General features: G+C 52.1%; 4 protein-coding genes and 1 long non-coding RNA gene across 9 annotated transcripts; 3 read left to right on the top strand and 2 right to left on the bottom strand.

The window, feature by feature from the left end:
• The first annotated feature begins 979 nt into the window (after positions 1-979).
• LRRC43 (leucine rich repeat containing 43) lies at positions 980-7,995 on the top strand. 4 transcript variants are annotated; one of them, XM_079322365.1, is made up of 12 exons: positions 980-1,223; positions 1,296-1,550; positions 1,779-1,889; positions 2,019-2,158; positions 2,721-2,959; positions 3,567-3,745; positions 4,054-4,162; positions 4,364-4,503; positions 4,631-4,720; positions 4,994-5,173; positions 5,714-5,765; positions 7,787-7,995. In XM_079322365.1, exons 1-12 carry the CDS (start codon positions 1,134-1,136, stop codon positions 7,945-7,947), a joined length of 1,746 nt encoding a protein of 581 aa, XP_079178491.1. In that variant the 5' UTR covers positions 980-1,133; the 3' UTR covers positions 7,948-7,995. The 4 variants fall into 4 exon arrangements, 3 of the variants coding, with proteins under 3 accessions (XP_079178491.1, XP_079178490.1, XP_079178489.1); XM_079322364.1 differs by having other exon boundaries at positions 4,991-5,173; XM_079322363.1 differs by having other exon boundaries at positions 4,985-5,173.
• Positions 7,996-8,129: 134 nt separating this feature from the next.
• B3GNT4 (UDP-GlcNAc:betaGal beta-1,3-N-acetylglucosaminyltransferase 4) lies at positions 8,130-10,768 on the top strand. The gene has a single exon (XM_079322366.1). The coding sequence runs from the start codon at positions 8,812-8,814 to the stop codon at positions 9,928-9,930; it is 1,119 nt and encodes a 372-aa protein (XP_079178492.1). The 5' UTR covers positions 8,130-8,811; the 3' UTR covers positions 9,931-10,768.
• A 2,219-nt stretch (positions 10,769-12,987) lies between these two features.
• DIABLO (diablo IAP-binding mitochondrial protein) lies at positions 12,988-16,714 on the bottom strand. 2 transcript variants are annotated; one of them, XM_079322367.1, is made up of 6 exons: positions 16,608-16,714; positions 15,928-16,042; positions 15,646-15,777; positions 14,686-14,796; positions 14,490-14,586; positions 12,988-13,609 (listed from the first exon to the last, which is right to left on the bottom strand). In XM_079322367.1, the coding sequence occupies exons 1-6, from the start codon at positions 16,652-16,654 to the stop codon at positions 13,401-13,403; spliced, it is 711 nt and encodes a 236-aa protein (XP_079178493.1). In that variant the 5' UTR covers positions 16,655-16,714; the 3' UTR covers positions 12,988-13,400. The 2 variants fall into 2 exon arrangements, with proteins under 2 accessions (XP_079178493.1, XP_079178494.1); XM_079322368.1 differs by having other exon boundaries at positions 15,646-15,774.
• Positions 16,715-17,933: 1,219 nt separating this feature from the next.
• On the bottom strand, positions 17,934-18,358 carry LOC306810171 (uncharacterized protein). Its single transcript, XM_079322371.1, has one exon. It carries the CDS (start codon positions 18,347-18,349, stop codon positions 18,215-18,217), a length of 135 nt encoding a protein of 44 aa, XP_079178497.1. The 5' UTR covers positions 18,350-18,358; the 3' UTR covers positions 17,934-18,214.
• LOC306810174 lies at positions 18,354-20,772 on the top strand. The gene is made up of 2 exons (XR_013776406.1): positions 18,354-18,385; positions 19,573-20,772. It is a non-coding gene; the product is annotated as an uncharacterized lncRNA (long non-coding RNA).
• Positions 20,773-20,812: the final 40 nt, after the last annotated feature.

The following is a 20,812-nucleotide window of genomic DNA, read 5'->3' as shown; positions in this document are numbered from 1 at the left end:
GCAGAGATGCAGTTGGCCAGTGGCCCACAGGAAAGTCTGTGGAAGGTGCAGGAGTTTGTACATAGAAGATGCCATTGGGCACTGCCAGCCCCCTTCCAGCTCTCCAAGATGGGCACAGCCAGGGAGTACTGGGGTTTGGATTTCCCCCAAGAGCAGGAGTATCTCTGTGCAGCACTGAAGGCAATGGGGCCAAGTTATTTTAATTAGTGATGCAAATAAGCAGAATTTTTACAGCTTTGCTTTTCCTCAAAACACAATTCAATCACTGGTGATTTTCTTCCAAAGTCGTTTGGAAGATTTTACTTCATTTTCTCCCAGGCAGCACTTTACCTGGTTATTCCACTCCAGGACATGCCATTATCTCATAGCCTGTGCTTGCTGTGCACATCCTTTTGGGTCTGTTCATGGGCTGTGATAAGCTGCTGAGCTGATAAGGGAGCAGGTCAGCATCCGTCCTGTAAAACCCAACCTGAGCAGTTCAGCTTTCCACCACGTAACGTCAGACACCACAGAGCAGCTGCGATTCATTCGCTGAGGTTCTGACACACGCTGCTCTGTCAGCTCTCTAAAATGGAATTTGTCACCATTGCCTCAACACCTGTTGCTGGAAAAAGGAAATTAGTCTTTGTGTGTGGAGACCTGGTGCTGACCTGAGACACAGTTGTGGCTTTTGTTCCTGGAGCTCACCTACTTTTTCCAAGTGTGGGAGCTGGTATTTTCAGCTGTGATCTTGATGTCTGATGGCCTTACATGGTTGTGGGGCAGTGCCCTCCACGTAAAGGGGAGAGCTGGGCTTTCAGAACTGACTGCTTCTTCCCTGAAACCTGCGTGGAACAGGACACAGATAAGGGAAATGGCAAATCCCAAGCCACAGGTTCCCCGGCCAGGGAAGAATGCTGATGCTGCACCCTGCAAGTGCAGCATGAGGCCTCCTGCTCTTTCCCTAATGGGGAGCAGCCCCCAGAGCCCAATGGGAACCAGAAAACCAGGGATTTATTCCCAGCCGGACGAGCTTGGTGCTATTCCAGACCTGCTCCACCCTCAGCTTGGAGAGTTTGGTTCCATGGCACCATCTCCTAGCAACACGGACACAAACCACCGATGCCGGGGATTCCCTGCCAGGCTGGGGCTGGATGGCAGCATCCCGCAGCGTCTCGGCTGCTTTTCAGGAGCACCTGCAGCACCTGGGCCTGCACGACTTCCCCTGTGGCCTCGGCAGCTGGGTAAGGGTCTGGGGGGGCACAGCCCTGGGACATGGCACAGCTGCCACTGCCTCTCCTCTCTCCCTTCTGCAGAACAAATCCCGGCTCCATGGCCGCGGGAGCCCCCGCGCAGAGGCAGCGGGGCTGGGGGAGGCTGTGCCGCCGGGAGAGGAGAGCCCCGAGGCGCTGCTGGAGCTGCTGAGAGACCAGCACAGCCCCTGGGCGCTGTGCTCCGAGGGCAGCCCCCAGGACCGGCTCCTGCGGGAGGTGGCCGTGCTGGCACCCGAGCTCCTCCACGGCTCCAGCATCTTCCAGCTTGTCAAATCCCTGCGGATACTGGACAAGGGGGTGAGTGCAGCTGCTGGTGCCCTAAAGCTGTAAGCCAGGAAACCAGTGTTGGGAAAAGGACACCTTCCCATCCCAGGGTGTTCCCAGGTGCTGCAGATGGAGTAGAGCTTCTCCCACAGCCTCCCCAGGATGCTGTGCTAATCTGTGTCACACAGATGTCACGCATTGCATGTCACCCTGGCCACCAGCTGCCTCAGGGACAAGTTGGCCAAACGCAGCTCTTTGCAGGTGGAGGAGGTGGATGAGGGTCTGCTGCAGTTCCAGCAGCTGGAGGAGCTCATCCTCAGTGCCAACCACATCAGCAGAGTCACCTCAGCCCACCTGCCCCGCACTCTGAAGGTGAGCAGGAAGGGAATTGTGCAGGAATTCCCATGTGGGAACACAGTGGAAGCCAAACAACTCAAGGGGGTGCCAGGAACCCCCTGGCACCGTTTCCAAGGTGTTTGCTGTTCCTTGTGTCCTGGGCAGGTCCTGGAGCTCTGCTACAATGCTGTGGGTGATCTGCAGGACCTGTGTGCTCAGCCACCCCCAGAGCTCCAGCACTTGGGGCTGGGCTACAACCAGCTGTGTGGCCCTTCCCAGGAAAAGCACCTCACTGCAGATTTCTGGTAATGCCACAGGCTGAATGTGGGCTCCTGAAAGGGAAATGAGCAGATGTGAACAGGTGACCTTAAGCTGTGGAGGTGGCCCTTTTTGGGAAAATACAGAAGGGAAGGATTTGGGAAAATTCAGAAGGGTTGTTTGTTTGCTCTGTGTCTACTCTCTGTGCAGAGCAGTCTCCATCATACCCAGAGGTTGTCTTGGTCCTTAGCAAGGTGTGGAATGGGGAGATGGCCAGGGGAGCTGACACCCTGCCCAACCATTTCCCTGGGCAGTTTACTTTTTTTCCATGTACTTCCCAAAGCCACTGCTGGAAGTCTGTAAGGATCTGAAGCATGGACTGCATCACCAAATGGTGCAGTGGGGTCACCAATGGATACTAAGGAAATGTTTTTGTGTTGTGGAGTAGACTGGCAATGGGCTGTATGGCTTGGGAATTTGAAACTGGCCTCCAGGTTGGATTCCTCAGTTCAACCCAGTTTGTTCTGGGGAAATATGATTTTTGTTTCTGTTTTCTATCCTCAAATGAGTACTGGCTGCCTTACCTCCTTCCCTGGGTTCTCTCCTTAGGCCAAACCTTGTCTCCCTTGACCTGAGCTTTAACAGCCTCACAGACCTGCCAGGGCTGGTCTCCCAGCTGTCCACTCTGCAGAACCTCCACATCCTGCTGCTCCAAGGGAACCCACTGGCTCTCATCCCTGCTTACAGAGGCTTCCTCATAGACAGCCTGCCCAGGCTGTCCATCCTGGATGACATCTACATATGGCCTGAAGAGAGGCAGCAGTTCCATGGTCTGGCAAGGCAGCCAGGTGAGCCCTTCCCTTTGAGCCTGCCCATGCTGACCCTGTGATCCAGGACTGGAGTTTGCATTGTGGCTGAGCTCTGTAATTACAGTTGAGGTAGTTTCAGCCTTAGGCCCAAGAACAACCCATCCCAGTCCCAGCACTGCCTCTGTGTCCTGGCCTGCCTCAGCTTTTCTTCCCAGACACCATCTGGTTTCAGGCCATGCATTTCCCTCCAGCTGTGGCAAGAGGAACATCTGTACAGGGGAAGGTGCTCACACTGCATTCAGTGATGCCACCTCTGTGCCACATCCCTGACTGGGATGAGAGCAGGAGACTGGCAACACCCAGGATGGGAAGCTTCTCTTGATGGCCCCTACTCAATGAGTTTATGTGCTGGATGTGCTTTCTGGAGGCTCAAACGTTGAAGGAGCAGAGCAGCCAAGCCAGCAGGTGTTAGTGTGGCTTTGGAGTGACCCCAGGTGGCAGTGGTTTGTCACAGTGTTTGCACAGGCTGGCACTGAGGGATGCCAGGAGGTGGGGCATGGGACCTGGAGGTTTCTGCTTGCTCTGTTCCTTCCTCTCTCTGGAAGTAAAGCACTGCAGCTTCAGGGCAAAATTGTTTTCCTTTCAGAGCTGATCAGGAGTGAAGCACGAGTGGTTGTGAGCATTGGGGAGTTGAAGGGACTCCCTAATCCGGAAGCTTTTCAGCAGCTGGAAGTTGGCTCTGAGGGTCCAGTGATCACCTACAGCTACTGTGTGACCTATGAGTTTGCAGAGGGAGAGCAGCTCGAGGGCAGGGGCAGTCCTGAGGTTGGTGCTTGATTTTGCTCCTGGAAACAAGCAGGTCACAGCAGGGGCAACTGCATCTCCAGGCTATGGGCTGATGGGCCTGGCATGGGCAGCAGCAGTGCTGGGGACAGGATTCCCATGTGGCTGCATCCAGCAGGACAAGCCCCAGCTGCCCACATGCCACATCCCAGAGCTCTGCATGTGGGACTGCACTCACAGCTGCCCTCCTGCTGACTGTAGCAGACCCTTTCCCTGGCACTGAAGTCCCTTCTTCCCATGAGGGTGGGCTGGGGAATAGGATTTTGGAGGCAGATCCATCTCTGTTCCAGGGAACAGAAATCCTCCAGAGTCCCACAGTGCCAAAGCTGGATGTGGACACAGGAGAAACAAAGAGCCATCAGGAGCCTGCAGCCACAGAGGAGCCCAAGGCCCACTCTGGTAATGAGGAATGTCATAATCTTCTGTCCCATCTCTCAGGGCAGCTTTGTAGTTCTCTGTGGGGTGTGGTGGCATCAGGATGTCCCTCAGTGCCAGCTGGGCTGTTTCTGGATAATGACCTGGCACCAGCCATCTCCTGGGGGTCCTTCTGTCCTGGGGAAAGAGAGGTCTCCTCTGAACTTTTTTTGTGTCCCTCCACAGCAAAGGTGTTTGCCACCCCTGGACAGCCCTGGGCAGACACCATTGACTGGAGCTACAGAAAGGAACACATCACCAAGGACTTGGTGGGGCTGAAGTCCTACCTGGAGGCTGGAACCATTGTCTCAGTTGTGGAGGAGAAGGTGAGGGTGTGGCTGTGCTGGATGAAGGTGGAGGAGCTGCTGGGAGGCCCAGCCAGCGGCATCCCATTCCCTGTGGGAGGCAGGCTGGGATGGCAGTGACCCTGGGCCAGCTCCTCTCTCTGGGCAGGTGCTTTCATGGCCTGTGGATCCTGATGCAGAAGAAAACGCTGTCACAAATAAGAAGGAAGGACAGGAGCTGAAGAAGAACACTGCAAAGGTAGGGTGCTGGGAGAGAACAATGACCAAATTATATCTGAGTTGCAAAAAACAGTGATGGGAGAACAAGGACCCTTCTCCTGGGTCAGTTTGGTGTGTCAGAGTCAGCCCTCTCCCAAAGTCCCCCCTTTCTGTGGGGGGAAGGCAGCAGCTGTTGACACACACCTTGGCCAAGATGTAGTGGTGGGAAAGGGGCTGGGTTGGGGTTACTTCTCTCTGATAAAGGGACCCCAGCCTTCTGCTGAGGCCTGTCCCCATATCTGAGGACAAGAAGAAAAAGAAGAAGAAGCAGCAGCCATGTGAATTCCGCAGCGACCCTCCCGTTCGGAGCACCATGGGAACCATGAGGGTGACCTTGGAGACCCTGCTGGCCACTGAGGACCTGGTGGCAACTGTGTGTGACTTTGGGATCCTGATCCCTGAGAAACCAGAACCACCAGTTCTGGAGGAGAAGGTAAGGAGCATTCCCAGGCCAGGGCTGCAGGCTGGGGTTCAGCAAATTCTGTCTCTGGCCTGGGCATCCATCCATCCATCCATCCATCCATCCATCCATCCATCCATCCATCCATCCATCCATCCATCCATCCATCCATTCTTCTCTCCCCAAAATGTGGCTGAAATAGCCCTGCCTAAGCACCATCCATCACTGCTGGTGTGGTAATTTAGGGCTGATATTAGTGAGCAGTACTGCTACTTTTTCTGGGCCTAAGAAAATAGATGAGTTTATTTTTCCATTCCAGAATGTGTAAGCAGCCACTCGTGCTTCCTCTGGTGCTCTCTTTCAGCATGGCAGCACATGTCAGCTGTACCAACTTCCTGTTTCCTGGGTTCTCTTCTCTGAGCAGCCACTCTGCTGTGCTCCTGCTCCCCTTCACCTCTTTCCTCTGCCCCTGAAATCCCACTGACAGCACCCAGATGATGACATCTGTCATGGGACTGAATGAGGGCAATGAGTTTCAACACAGCCTTACTATGGAAACATCTCTCTCCACAGGAGGTAAAAAAAGGCAAAGACAAGACCAAAAAACCCAAAGCAGAGAAAGAAGGTGAGGCCAGCCAGAAAAACAAGGCATCTCCCAGAGGTGGCAGAGGCTGGAGCTGGCTGGGCAGAGGGTGGGGTGTGTGAGACAGCAAACAGGAGCAGAGCCCTGCCAGCTCCAGGAGCAGTGACTTACTCACATCCTGAGCTGTGAATGCAGACATTGACTGTGGGGCTCTGACAGACACAGCCTGGACTCTTCATGAGCCAGTGCCTGCACAAGCACCGAGGGTGGGCTGTGAGACTCACACCCACAGCACCCTGTGCCAGGGGACAAGGGCAAAGCAGATTTTTGGGTTAGGAAAGTGCTGCCCGCTGTGTCAGCTGCCAAATGTGAGTGAGGGCTGCCTGGGATGCAGAATGAGCTCCTCATGCACTGCCAACTCACATCTCCAAGCACTTTGCAGAGAGGATTATTGTTCTCTCTGGTTTGGAGATGAGATGCATGGAGAGCCCCAGGTGTCCCAGCCAGCCCGTGGCAGGGCTGGGAACAGATCCCAGTCTGCTGTCACCCATGAATGTCACACCCCGCCGGGTGTGTCCCTGGGTGTGTCCCCTGTCTCCCCCAGCACGGAGCTCAGGGCTGCTCAGCCAACAGCCTTGCTTAATCTGCCAGAAGTAAACCTCACCCTGATCTTGCAGGTTATTTTTCCAGCAATCTTGGTTTTGACTGCAAAAATAGCAGTGCCCACACATCGGAAGGGGAGGAAGAGATGCAAGAGTGGGAGGAAGTGGGAGGAGGGAAGGGGTGGCCAAGCAATGCTGAAAAGCTGCTCCTGGGTCAAGGAGGGCATGGAGAGGGCCAGGCCTCCTAGCACTGCTCAGAGCTACCAAAGGAGCTTTGTTTTCCTGCTCTGGCATCAGATTTAAGAGTGCAATTAACCCCCAGAGCTCCAGGATGCTTTCGTGTGCCCTGTCACCCACAGCAAGGTCCCCAACTTTGGGGAGGCTCTCAGAGCTCTGCAGTCCTGGGCTGTGTCTGCATTCAGGGAATCCTGTGGACTCCCCCAGTGGTCTGGAAAGAACTCCTTGAATTGCTGTCCCACATAAGAAGTGTATTTGCAATGTACACTCAGCCTGTTGCTGAAGCAGGCAGCTGCTGTCAAACAGCTCAGTTTCAGCAGAGGTTGTTTCTTTGTTCCTTCCCTCCCTGCTGTGCGGCCAGTGCATGCAGGAGGTTTCCCTTCAGTTTGAATGAGGGTAGAAGTGCTGTTGTGTGCACAGAAGTGCTGCTGCAGGAAGCCCACGGCAATTAGAGATTTGTGCTTAATTTGGTTTCCCCTGTCCTTGTGCACTGTGAGGCCAACGAGTGCAAATTTCAGAGTGTGAGTGCAAAATTCACAGTGCCTAAAAATGAGCTCTGGGCTGTGACTCACCAGAACACCCCAGCTGTGGCTTTTGGGGGCTGCTGGAGCCCTGGTGAGCTCAGTGCCTGCACATCCTGCCTGTGTGTGAGGCACCAGCTGCTCCGGGCTGTTTGACACTCGCCCATCACCTGGGGAGCAGCACCTCCCTGGGGCTGTGACAGTGGCCGTGCCCCGGGACAGGGGATGGCTCCCGGTGTGTGTCCAGCGGGGCTGTGCAGGGACCGGCACTCTCGCAGCCGGGGGCTGATTTGCATCCCTCAGTCAGCAAATGCACACAAATAATAAGTGTTCTCAGAGGAATTGGGATCACTTCCAAACGGCTCAAAGAGGAAAGGCAGCGGGCTTTTTGTCACAAGTGAGCCATTTGCCCAGACACTGAAGGATGTCTTCAGAAGTAGTCTCACGTAGGTCTCATTTTACCCCACACTTCATTTCCCGGGATCCTTGAAATAATTTATTTCTGCATCTTTATTTTGCCCTAGGGCAGTTTCCCAACATAAAGGCTGCACTTAGGTCGATTGCCATCTTAAAGATGGTTTTTGGGTTTATCGTCCAAAGTCATATTCAAATGACACCTAGTCAGTGCTGACAGCCTTTCACACTGCTGCTTTTGGGATGATTTACTCTCTCAAGACAGTGATAAATGTACTTCTTGCCACAGGAAAAGGAAAAAACAAAGACACTGCTGAAGTGGAAGAGGGTCCAGAGCTCCAGCCGGTGCCGCTGACGGTTCAGTTCCAGATGCAGCTGCTTCGGTGGCCCTTGGCAGCCAGCACCCAGAGCCAGGGGAACGTGGCCGTGGCAGGGGGAAACACTCAGTGATGTGTCCATAGCAGAAGCGTGAGTGTAAATAAACCACACGGGAACTCTGCGTGGAGCCTGGTTCAGCTGAACGCCCAGAGCTGGGAGATGCCCCGGGGCTCCTGGTGCTCCGTGGCTGGTGCTGGAGCGGGCAGGGGGTGTAGGGTGGGTCTGTAGGGTGGCTGTGCCCGGTGCCGGTGCCAGCCCCCCGCATCCTCCGCCCGCGGGCGGGGTTCGGGGGCTGCGGGGCGGGGCGGGGGCGGCTCCCGGTGAAGCACGGAGAGAACGGCAGCTCCCGGGGAATCCGGAGGGAAGGGAACGGCGGCTCCCGGGGAATCCGGAGGGAAGGGAACGGCGGCTCCCGGGGAATCCGGAGGGAACGGCAGCTCCCGGGGAATCCGGAGGGAAGGGAACGGCGGCTCCCGGGGAATCCGGAGGGAAGGGAACGGCGGCTCCCGGGGAATCCGGAGGGAAAGGAACGGCGGCTCCCGGGGAATCCGGAGGGAAGGGAACGGCGGCTCCCGGGGAATCCGGAGGGAACGGCAGCTCCCGGGGAATCCGGAGGGAAAGGAACGGCGGCTCCCGGGGAATCCGGAGGGAACGGCAGCTCCCGGAGAATCCGGAGGGAAGGGAACGGCGGCTCCCGGGGAATCCGGAGGGAAGGGAACGGCAGCTCCCGGGATTTGCCGTGCGGGGTCACCGCGGAGTGGCGGCTCCAGCCCGGTGTGCGCGCCCCGGCGGGACCGGGGGCTCTGAACCGGCGGCACCAGGCGCTGGTGAGAGCTGGGGGGAAGCACCGAGACACGTCCCGGTCTCAGGTCAGGTGGGACGGAGCGGTTCGTCTTCATCTGCCCGCCCGGGGCCGGTCCTGCGCTGGATGCTGTCATGTATCCCAGGATTAAAAGCCTCGCGCTTTACACCTTCTCCATCACGCTGCTGGCCTGGCTGTTTTACATGAAGAAGGAGGCGAAGTTGGCAGCATCGTCAGCAGAGCAGAAAGTGGATGTGGTGGGTCACAGACCTCAGCCCTCGGCTCTGGACAGTGCTGAGCACAGCAAGTGTTTGCCCAACTTGACCTTTGCCAACTCTTCTCTCACCCTCCCCGAGCCTCACCGCGTCTTCTTAACCTACAAGCACTGCAGGAACTTCTCGGTGCTGCTAAGGCCTTCCAGGTGTAGTAAGGAGATGTTCCTCCTGCTGGCCATCAAGTCCTCCCCCATCAACGTGGACCGGCGCGTGGCCATCAGGAACACGTGGGGCAAGGAGGTCTCCATCGGGGGCAGGCGTGTCAGGCTGGTGTTCCTGCTGGGGCGCTCCGAGGCCAAGCTCCAGCTGCAGCCCCTGCACCAGCTGCTGGCTTACGAGAGCCAGGAGTTTGATGACATCTTGCAGTGGGATTTTGTTGACAACTTCTTCAACCTGACCCTCAAGGAGCTGCATTTCCTCCGCTGGTTCATGGAGGACTGCCTGCACGCCAGGTTTGTGCTGAAGGGTGACGATGATGTGTTTGTCAACACTTACAACATCGTTGAGTTCCTCCGGGAGCTGGACCCTGAACAGGATCTCTTTGTTGGGGACGTGATCACCAACGCCCGGCCCATCAGGAACACCAAGGTCAAATACTTTATTCCAGAGCCCATGTATGGAGCCACCTTCTATCCTCTCTATGCAGGAGGAGGGGGATATGTGATGTCCAGGGAGACAGTGCGTCGCCTCCAGAGCGCTGCAGAGGACATGGAGCTCTTCCCCATAGACGATGTGTTTGTGGGAATGTGCCTGGCAAAGATGTCAGTGACCCCAAAGAACCATGCTGGCTTTAAGACCTTTGGGATCCAGAGACCTTTCAATCCTTTTGATCCGTGCTTGTACAAAGGGCTGATGGTTGTGCACAGACTGAACCCGACGGAGATGTGGATCATGTGGACGCTGGTGAAGGATGCCAGCATTAGGTGTGCAGTGTCAGTGACACACAGCTACAGCAGGGGCTGGAAAAGGATCTACTGATGAGCCCAGTGGGACTGTGGCTGCTGACAGGGTACTTGAACTAAAAATCAGGTTGTGGTAGAAACGTGTCCATTACTAACAGACTGCACTGGAGCTGTCGTGGTTTGGTTCGCAGTGAGTCTTTTTCTGTGGGGGGTCACTGGAAGCAGTTGAATTGTCACAGGGTGGCCAGTGGCTTTGTGACACAGAGCAGGGGACTTGGCTCCTTCCAGCCAGACTGTGCCAGGGAAAATCACAAGTGCCACCTGCACTGGTGTCTGACTGCCAGCCAAAGTCAGTCTCATGTGGGGCAGCCAGCCATGTCTAACGAGTGACAGAGCATTTGAAATTTACTTGAAGGCACTGCAGAAAGGCCAGAATGTCCTGCTGGGTCTGCTGTCCCAGGGCAGCAACCCCACAGCTTCTACCAGTCAGCAGGAGAAAAGGAGTGGAGTGTAGGAAAGGAAAAGCTTCAGAAAATACATGGCTTTAACACATCAGTGATGGTGATCTGAGGGACTGTGCCCTGCCTCTGGCCCTTTGGCTTTTACAGAAACCCACAACAGGTTTACATGCACTGGAAACTTTAGCACAAACACCTTCTGATCTGGTTTAAGAGGAGCCATGTGTCTTGAATAATCACAGTGGTAGGAAGAGTGCTGTAGCTTCCCGTGTTGTGTGGGAGGTGTTTGGTTTGTTGTTGCTGTTGTTAGAATGTTGTGTATAAATAAAATAGTTTTGAAAAGTTTTTACATGGGAATATTCTTAGGTCTCCTGAAAGTTAAGAGCCCTAAAAGCCAGGGAAGGCTGAGATCTGGTGCTGGATATTTGCATTAAAGAGGATAATGTTAAGTGGAAATGGATACTTGCCTCCTTCTGTGAGCTGTTCTCTGCCCTGTCCAGACAAGATGCATTTGGCACAAAAGTGATTAATCTGAATGTTCTGGAGTTGCTAATTTGAGAAAAGATTAAATATAGAACTAAGTTTTGGTGGTAATTTTGTGAAGCTTATCAGTATCATGCTATAGCAGGAGCTGTGGATGATCAGGAAACAGCCTGGAAGCCTTAGGGGAAAAAACAAGCAAATGAGTGAAGAGGAAGTGTGTGATTAGAGAAAGCAGAGCCCTTTGTGCTGTGCTGTTGTAATTGCTGTCTCTAGTGCAGCTGCCCAGCATCCATCCCCCACCAGGTGGGAGCTGGAGCTTTCAGAAGGGCCCAGCAAGTGCTGCCAGGAGGTTCTTGCTTGTCCTACAGACAGGGATACCCTGAGAGCAGAGGTGTGGGAGCTCCCAGTGGGATGGTGAGGGACTGCTGGTAGGATGTGCTCCCTTGGCCCTCTGGAGCACCAGGGCTGAGCCAGGCTCTTGGGGCAGAAGGTGCCATCTCAGAAGAGCTGTTTCTGTGCCAGATGTGAGTTGGTGACTGTCCATCCTCAGGATGGCCTTGTGCAAGTTGTCACTGTGTTTTTTGGCTGCAGCTCCAACAGGGCTTCATTAACTGTAGCTGAAACAATGCCTGTGTGTAGTTTGAGGTGTGCTGGCTTTGTAAACAAGGCTGAGTGTCAGCAAAGCCCAGGCACAATTCTCTGGGCACAGCTGCTGGTCCTGGAGAGCAGAGTGGACAGGGGGGGCACCGTGGTGCCCTGTGAGCTGCTGTGCCAGCACTTCTGTCATCCACTCAATGATTCCCAATGCAAACTCAGGAGCACAGAGCATGATGTCATGTCTGCTGTGGGCTTAGGTGTGTGGGCTAACCCCCAGCTGGCAGCTCTCACTTCCTGACAAAGGTAAGGGACTCCCTTTGCCCTGTTTGGGGTGATGTGGCTGGACTGACTGGATGGTTGTACTCACATCAGGCTGGATGTGTGTGGGAGCAGCAGGAAGCACAGGACGTGCACTGAAACAAGAAGTGAGGTCACAGCAGGGCTGGGAGCAGGCCCTGAAAGGGGAAGAGGGACCTTCCTGACTTTGCAGGCTCCTGGCAGTGCCGTGCAAACATCTGAGTAGAGTTACTGTGCCATCCTGAAAGGTACACAACTTGTTTGTGCACTCAGGTCAGGGGCTTGGCACATGTTCCTCAACTGCACGAGGTGCCAAACGAGAGCAGTTGTGGTTAGAGGCTGATCTGAGGGTGCATTTGGCTCCTCAGAGCTTGGCTGTGCCACCACCCAAGTAATCTTCTCATCACAGGGCTTTTTTTTCCCCCTAATGCTCCAGCCCAGAGCTGTGTTTGGCACAGCAAACATTGCCAGCTCCCAGACTGTGCCATCCTCCTTGGATACAGCAGCACCCAGTGAGGAGCAAAGAAAGATGGTTTGTTAATTTACTTTTTACTACTCTATCTATAAATAAACAGTGCTGTGCACCTGAAACTGTGTTTGTTGCAAAGGCAGCCAAAATGAGACACAGTTTATGCTGCAGGTAAGAAAATTCCTGGTCAGGCACAAGTCAATTTGGTTACAGCAATTTTGACACAGATGCAGTGCATCAGATGCACAATTACTGTGGTGAAAGACCTTTGATTAATGTGTGTTTTCAGACAGGGTTTAACTGTTTTCAACCATCAGTGAGAAAGTTCTAGTGGATGCTGTTCTACAAAGCAAATTTCACCACCTGTCAAGTTAGGAAATGAACATAGTGAAAGACACCTGTGGTTTTGAAACCTGCAGTGAAACATTAAGCTTGCAAAAGAAATAATTATGATTATTTCCTGAAACTTGCACTGGGAAGCATTCAAATATGTAAAACTCTCTTTTGCTCAGTGCTTTGTAGAACAGTACACACCAGCTGCCAAAACAATTTCATTTATAATCACAGTATCTTGAAAATCAATCCTCCCCTTTGCTTCCTGGGAACCCCCCCCAGAGGTGACTCTGGGTGAAATAAGCTGCTGTGCTGAATAAAAATGCAGCAAGAGCCTGGGTGACTCCATGGGAAGTAATCAGCTCCAGAGCAAATATTTCCTGACTGCAGCTCAGTGTAATTTGGTGCAGCTGCCAAGTCAGAGGTGAAAACTCTGAAATTCAAGTAGAAAAGCAGGGCCTCATCTTTTCCCCAAATGGACACACCCACAATGAGCTGATTTTGCACAGTTTAATATAAGCATCTCCTCACAGACATCATTTACTTCACAGGTTAAAAACAAGGATTTTTAAATACACTTCTCTGGCTGATCCCTAATGAGCTCCCACAAAACCACCAAGGGAGCAGCAGGACCCTCCCAGCAGAGACACAATTACCACCAGGCCATCCCTGATAACAGTCTTCACATTTGCATAGATAAAACATTTAAATAAATGAATCCAAAAGTATTACAAACAAGGTAAGTTACAAACAAAACCGAGGCCTTCCAAATACTTGATTTGTAAAGCAATCCTTTTTCTTGGGGGGAAGAAATGGAATTCCAGGCTTGTTTCAGCAGTTTTACTCTATCCCACACTTCAGAGCTTGGGACTGTTTAATTTGTGATTGAGCCTTAGAGTTCAGTTCTGTTCAGTCCTCCCGAAGGTAAGGGTCATCATCTGAATTTCCTAAAACACCCTGTGGCAATGAGGAATCCTCTCCATGGGCTTTTATGAGCTCCTCTGTCTGAACTTCAGCTAATTTGGTCTCTGCTTTCTGGGACAGCAGCCTCACCTCCTGCACCTGGGATTTCATCACCTGGATGTGGCTGCGGGCTGTCACCGAGGCCTGGTCTGCACCTGGGGGGAGGATGGGCACACTGGGTTACAGGAGCACTGGGCAAGCCTTCAGCTAAGGAATGGATGGGATTGTCATCTGCTTTGCAGAGTTGTGATGGCTCTTAGGCTGTATTAATGCTCAATGCATTTACTGTCCATTTACCTCAAACTTTTTGTCTGCTTTAGGATGTCACTGCTCTCTTGAACTCTCCCATCCCAGTGGGACACAGCTGGAGCTGGATAGGAGTGACCACCTTGAGCCAGTGGCTTTGAGAGCTAAGCCCAGTCCAGTCCTTGTGTGCCAGAACCTTTCAGTCCCTGTTCCATCCTGGCACCTACAGCAGTGGGAATACCTGTGGCACTGCTGAATTCCCACCACTCTCCTCCCCTGCTCCCACAGATTTTGGGATCTTTTTCAGGCACTAACAGAATTAGGGTATCTCTGTATGTTCACTGCTTCCCCTCCCTTCTCCACTCCAGTAACTTTGCCCATTTACCACAAACCAGTCCATGACTCAGTCTCAGAGCTCTCAAATTTCTCCAGGGAGAAACCCCACCCCCCCAAAATTAGCATCTTTTCCTTTTTTAATATAACTAAATCCAGCTGGAAAGCCCTACTGGACTCACAGGCAGCCTTGGTTCTGTGGCTCCCAGAACTGTGTTTGAGCCTTGCATTTAAAAATAACTGAACTCAAACATTTTTGGCCATGGTTGATCCTGACCTAAACCACATGTGAAGTTTCCTAGAGGGCCTAGTTCTCAGAACCCATCTAGAGACTCACAGCCAAAACCAGGATGTACGTGCTCAGCACCTCTAAAAACCAAACACCAGCTGTCAGCCGTGGTGTAAACTGAATGTCCATTGTGTGAGGGAGGGAGAAGGGGCAGTGCTGCTGCTCACCTGACTGATAGGCAGCCTCTGCTGCCATCTCCGACAGGCGCAGCGCTGTCATCCAGCTGGACTCCAGCCTCAGGCACTCCTGCTGCTTGGTGGTCATCTAGGAGCAGGAGAAAATCAACAGGGGTGCAACAGACCCTCCTGAGCTGTGCAGAGCAGGGCTGGAGAGGCAGATGGTGAGGGAGGTTTGTTTGCTTACATCCACTCTGGCTCCTATGACCACCTGCCAGACTGCATCCACCTCTTCTGAGTTCATTTTCCCAAGGAGGTTTGAGTACTGCTTGTAGAGAGACACCAGGGTATAAACTGCCTGTGAAGGAATCATTTTGCAGTTACCACAACAACCTGCACAGCTCTGGTGTTGTCTCAGTGTTACCTGGTGTTAATTAGCAAGATTACTCTGCACACACTTGATGTACTGACAAGCATGTAAACTGGGATGCAAATATTTTACTCAAACTGGCAATTTACTTGCAAAGTTTTGTTGTTTTAGACTTAAGTATGGCTCATGCCATTCTTCTGATGGAACTCAGTTCATGGCCTTAGGAAGGCTGAGAAGGGCAATAAAATGCCCAGGAACAGAGAACTCAGTACACATGTAACATAAATAATTGTTAGGAGTTTCTTCAGCCCCAGTTCTGAGTTCCAGGGTCATTTTGCCTGAGTAAAAAGAAGGACTTCTTACAAGAGCATGGAATGACAGGACAAGGGGAAAGGATTCATGCTGGCAGAGAGCAGGGTTGGATGGAATGTGAGGGAAAAATTCTTGGCTGTGAGGGAGGTGAGGCCCTGGTACAGGCTGCCCAGAGAAGCTGTGGATGTCCCATCCCTGAAGTGTCCAAGGGCAGACTGGATAAGGCTTGGAGCAACCTGGGATAGTGAAAGGTGTCCCTGCTCCTGGGACTGGATGAGCTTTAAGGTCCTTTTAACCCAACCCATTCTGGATTGTCTAATTTTAACCCAAAAACAACATCTTAACAAAACTAAGAGTAACTTCCAATTCGGTGTAAAACGGTGACCCCACGGCTCCCGAGGGACCCGACATCTTCAACCCCGCCCACCTCTTTGGTTAAATTAACTTTGCAAAGGCCATTTGGGGCGTGGTTTGAGAGGTGTGGCTAGCAGCAGCGCCAGCAGTGGCTCGTGGCCCCTGACCCACCTTGGTGTACTCGGTGAACGCCTCGATCAGCGCGTAGGTGTTCTGGGAGAGCAGCGTGGCCGTGCTGTCTGTCACCAGGGACACGGCTCTTCTGATCAGAGCCTCATTGCTCAGCGACCCCGAGCTCTGCTGCTGCAACACAACACACCCTGTGACCCCCCACTGCCCTCCCAGCGGGGGAAAGCTGCTCTGAGAGGCTGCTGAGATGCAATCCCAGCAGGAGAGCCAGCACAGAGTGGCTCCGGGTGCTGAAATGGGGCAGGGAGGGGGTGCTGGGGGTACCTCCACAACGGGCACAGCGCACAGGGCCACCCCCAGCCCCACAGCCCGCTGCCACCGCCTGCTCCTGCCCACGAGCCCTCGCTGCTGGACGCTGGCCAGGACGGGGAAGCTGCGCCTGGAGAAGCAAGAGGCAAAGTTTAGCAGCAGAACCAGCCCCGTGTGCAGGGGCAAAGGGGCACGGAGGAGAGAAACAGCCAGGAGCTGCTGGAGGGGAGCCCGTCCCAGCCCGGCTCCTGCGGGACACTGCTGAGCCTGTTCCACATTCCACGCGATTGCCTTTTCTTGCACCTACGATTAAACAAGCACAGGAACTAGCGCATTATTAAGAAAATGTATGTTAGCTGGTATACCGGCACACTGCTGCTAGTCAATAATACTGGAAAATAGGTTAAAAAATAGGCTTAAAGTGGCGTGTGGTACATGCAGGTGAGAAATGTGACAGGTTTGTTACAAGCCAGCGACATTTGGATAAAACTGTGGCCAGTTTTATGTGCAAATGCCCTGGGGTCAGAGTATTTTTTTTTTTTCTTCTTCTTGTTCTACAGCAATTTCATGAAAACAAACGGTCGGTTTTTCCTTCTTTTATGCCACGTGCTGTTTAATCTAAAGCCCGCGGGTGGGGAGGGCGGTGCGGGCAGCGCGTCTCCCCCTCAGCCTCTCCCCCCGTCCCGCCGCGGTACCTGAGCACGGAGCAGCAGCTCCGCAGCCACCGCCCGCCCGCCGCCATCTTGGCTCACCCGGCGCACGGGAAGTGACGTCACCGCGCACGCCTGCGGGCTGTGACGGCGTGGGCGGGGCCGGGCGCGGCGCGTGCGCAGAGCGCGGGCGCGTGGAGGGGCGCGCGGGGCCGTGAGGGCAGCGGCGGGAACGTGAGGGAGGAGGGAGCGGGAGGAGCCCCAGGGCTGTCCCCGCGTCCCCTCCGCCGTCACCGCCCTGAGGAGCACAAATGGTACTGGGAGATTCCTCCTCTGTGTTTCGCCGCCATGCCCAACATCGCAATGGTCAGAAATAAACAACAATTTGCCCAGTGGTTGGGAATGAGAAGGAGATTATGAAACAGCCTTGTTGTTGCCTTGCCTAATTGTTGCAAAATGTGAAATGTGTAAAAATTATCTTTAAGAGTTTTTACTGTTCTTTGGTGTTTGATTGTGTAGCTTTCAAGCCTGATGGACAAGAGTATTTAATCCGTGAAACAGAACAGTCAACAAGCTTTGAGTGGTGTCCAGGTGTTAGAAAACCAAATTGCTTGGTGGTGGAATTGCTTTGATAAGGTTTAGGCCTTGGTGTGATTCAGTGACATTAGATCTGGGAAAGGTGGACAAAGCTTGGGAAGAAGGATTTGAACAAAAGGAATGCAGAACTTATGGGCTATGAGGATACTGGGGAGAACTCTCAAGGAAGAAACTAAAAAACCCAGCTTTGTATCTCTGTTGAGATTACCATTGGGTAAAAGGGAATTTCAGCAGGTACAGATCTTGACCACCAGCTTAGAGACACCAATGCTCCTCACAGCCTGGTTTAATTCATCTTTATTGTTCTAAAGTACATGATACTGCTTTGATTTTGGGTAGTTCCATGCTAGTGATAATCGCCACCTTCTCTATCAAAGGTTTCCCATGCAATTCTGCACAAAAGGGCCTTGATCAATTAAATCTATTTTTTTTAATGACAGCAGGAATTCCTATTCTCTCTCCTGTTAGAGACTCACTCAGCTCAGGTTACTTTACTGAGGCAGTGCTGTGTCACACACTCTTTGTGCTTTAAACATTTGTTCAAAAGCCTGGCACACCTGAGAGCACCAGGTAACAACCCTGAACCTTGTAAAACCAGCGAGAGGGGAACCTTGTGCTGATTTGAAATGTCTTTTCCCAGGACTTCTGAAACAAATTACGAGTAATTTCTGTGTGTCTGCCTTCACACCCTTAATGAGGCAGAGTAGGACAAGGCAGGACTTGTTTGTTAAGATGTCGGCAGGGTGGGAATCTCAGGAGAAAACTGCTGGGAGGCTTTAAAATAGTTCAGAGAACAGAAACAAACGTCCAGGAGACATAAGAGAGCCACAAGGATCTGTAAAGTGCATTCTCAGGGATTGCTTTTCTTTTAACCTTTATTGTTTTTACACAGGAAAACAAGACCGAGATGAGGCAGCGAGAGCACAGAACTCCTGCAGGTTTGGCACAGGGGGAAGGGGCCTCCTCCATCCTGTGTGTGGAGCTGTTTTGTGCAGCCAGGTGCCTCTGGGCAGCCCGTGGGAGCAGGAGAAGGAGCAGGAGCAGGGGCAGAGCCCTCATTTCAGCACCATGAAGTAGGTGGTCCAGCCGGCCAGCAGCAGCGCCCCGAGCAGCACGGTGTAGCTGAACAGCACAAAGGCCAGCAGCTCCCTCAGCACCTTGAGGAAGTGGATGGCAAAGGAGTCTGGCATGGCTCTCCCTGCTCCTCCTGCAAGCAGAGCAACAAGGTGAGTCTTCACAGCAGGGGCACCACCCTGCCATGGGGTAGAAATCCTCTGGGTTGGTGGTTGGGAGGTTCTCAGCGACTGCTGTGGGTCTGTTCAGAGTGTTGAAAAAGCGTTTGGGATCTGATCAAAGTGTCCAGATCAGGACTGGTAAGGAAGCAGGTGGAAATACAGACACAGGCAGTGGGCACTGCCATGGGGATGAGGCTGGGGGTGTTAGAGAGTGCAGCTGGCTCCTGGAACATCTCCCCTGGGGCCGTGGCTGTGCGGCCAGGAAACGTCAGGATCAGAGCGGCCGCTGATGGTGCATTACCAACAGTTCTGATCAGAGTGGTCAATTCCTCCAAGGGAGCCACCATTAATATTTAATTCTATAATTGCATCTAATGGAGGTACTGGCACAAACTGAGCCTTTTGTTTAAGAATGACGAAAACTGAGGCTTAAATACAAGTTTGCACGGGCAAATATTTATATCTCACGTTAAAAATAACTGTTAAATGGGAGATATGGGATAAGATGCCTTAGAATTCATCTTCTAGCAGTATTGCATAGTCATATATACACATTGCCTTGGAAGTGATTGCTCATTTGTTGGTTTAAATAAAATCAGAACTTTTTCCCTGAAGTCGTTGGCTTCTTAGATTTGAAGCTGTGAAAACCCACCTGAAAATTCTATTATCTCTTCAATTTATATGTTCTTTTAAATTTTGATCGCAGCTGTGCTTGATCAACAGTATCGACACTCTTGGTCAAGCACAAAAAAGGGGTTTAAAATCAGACTTAGGATAAAAACTAACTCAAAAAGATAAAAACTAACCAGAAGGATTATTTCTCTTCTGAACAGCCTAAAACAAACTAAACTAAACTGAATTCCTGTCCTGCTGCTTAGAATGTTTTTTAAAGAGCTCTTGTGATAAGGAATTCACTTTTTGGCGTTAACAAGTTCGGCCATTCCATTCCAAGCTCAGGCACAGGTATCCAGTACAGGAGTTAGAGCATTTTTTAACCCAGCTGTGGTTTCTCTGTTGTTCAGAGCATTTCAGTTTTCTGTCCATAGCCCATGCAAGATTCCTGGCTATCTAGAAAGATGCTGATAAAGAAATAAAGTGCTTACCCAGGCAATGACGGGCTCTGCTTCGGCGAGTTGGTGTTTCTCCCGAGTTTTGTTGTGCAGCTGTCCCTTTTCCAGGGGTTTGTGCTGCTGGCTGATCCCGGGAGCAGGAGCAGAGTGTGTGTGTGCAGCCCACAGCAGGACTGAGCTCTAGGTGTGGTCAGCACCGCTTATGATCCGACAGCGCCGTGGTGCTCGGAGCAATCAACACTCCCCTTCCCCCGGGGGCTTTTGGCAACAGCCTTTCCAGAGTTCCAGTGCCAGGGCTTGGAGTCACCAGATCAAAACCTTTGTTGAGATGTGGGGGTTTGCCTCTGACAAAACCTTGTGTCATCTTACATGTTTTATTCTGGTATCTCGAGGGCTGTAATGCCTCTTTCTCTGTTCCCTGTGAGCCACTCGGGGAGGAGGATGCTCACAGACAGCTGGGGCTCATCCCAGGGTGGGACTGTGCAGGCTCAGCCAGGATCTTTCACCAAAAGTCAGTGAGGGCTGAAGGCAGCCTAATCCCTGCACTGTCCCCAGGTCATTGCTGTAGTGTCACCCTTACCCTCCCTCCCAAAGAGTCATCCCGACCTTGTAGAGCTGCAGCTCCTTTGCAGTGAGGGGAGGAGGGAGCCAGGCTCTGTTTATTCTTAGCAAAACTGCTTCTGATAATGTTGTATGAAAAGTGAAAGTCTTTTGGGGTAGAGGTTGGGTAATATATTCTTTTTTTTTTTAGTAATGCAGACAGCAGAGAGAAGGAAGATTATGTACTGCAAATCAAATCTCTTACCTACAAAGATATTATGATGTAGAAAATGGTCCCTTAATTTAATTAGGTTCTCATTATCAAATTATTACCCACATGGTCAGCAGGGCCTTGGACAGACACAGAACATCATCAGCTGCCCAGGAAGCCTGTTAAATAGTAATTGCTCCTCCAGGGAATTGATCAGCGTCAGGATGGTTTTTATTTTGGTGCTGAATAGTTCCAGGAAGAGGCTTTGTCTAGGTGGAGTGGTTCTAGCTCAGTGCTGGTGCAGGCTGCAAAAAAATAGGCAAAATAGCAATGTTGGTGATGAATTCAGAGTTTACCAAGTGTCTGGTGTAAACTCTTACCAAAAAAATTGTATTGTTACTGATTGCTGTCCAGGGGAAAGGTGAGCCAGTCTTTGTGTTTTCCTTTATTCACCTGTGGTGCAGCTTTTACACAGCAGGACCTTAGCTCAGAAACCAGCCTGGTCAGTATTTCCTTTAAAATCCAGTTAAGATTAAAAAAAAAGAAAAAAAAAATTCTGGAAATTGTAATACTTCAAAGACCCTCAAGGCCAACCCA

This window comes from Erithacus rubecula, assembly GCF_903797595.1.
Source record: "Erithacus rubecula genome assembly, chromosome: 19".
NCBI lineage: Eukaryota > Metazoa > Chordata > Aves > Passeriformes > Muscicapidae > Erithacus > Erithacus rubecula.
Note: the sequence above shows the minus strand (reverse complement) of the source record. Positions and strands in the feature narration are given on the sequence as shown.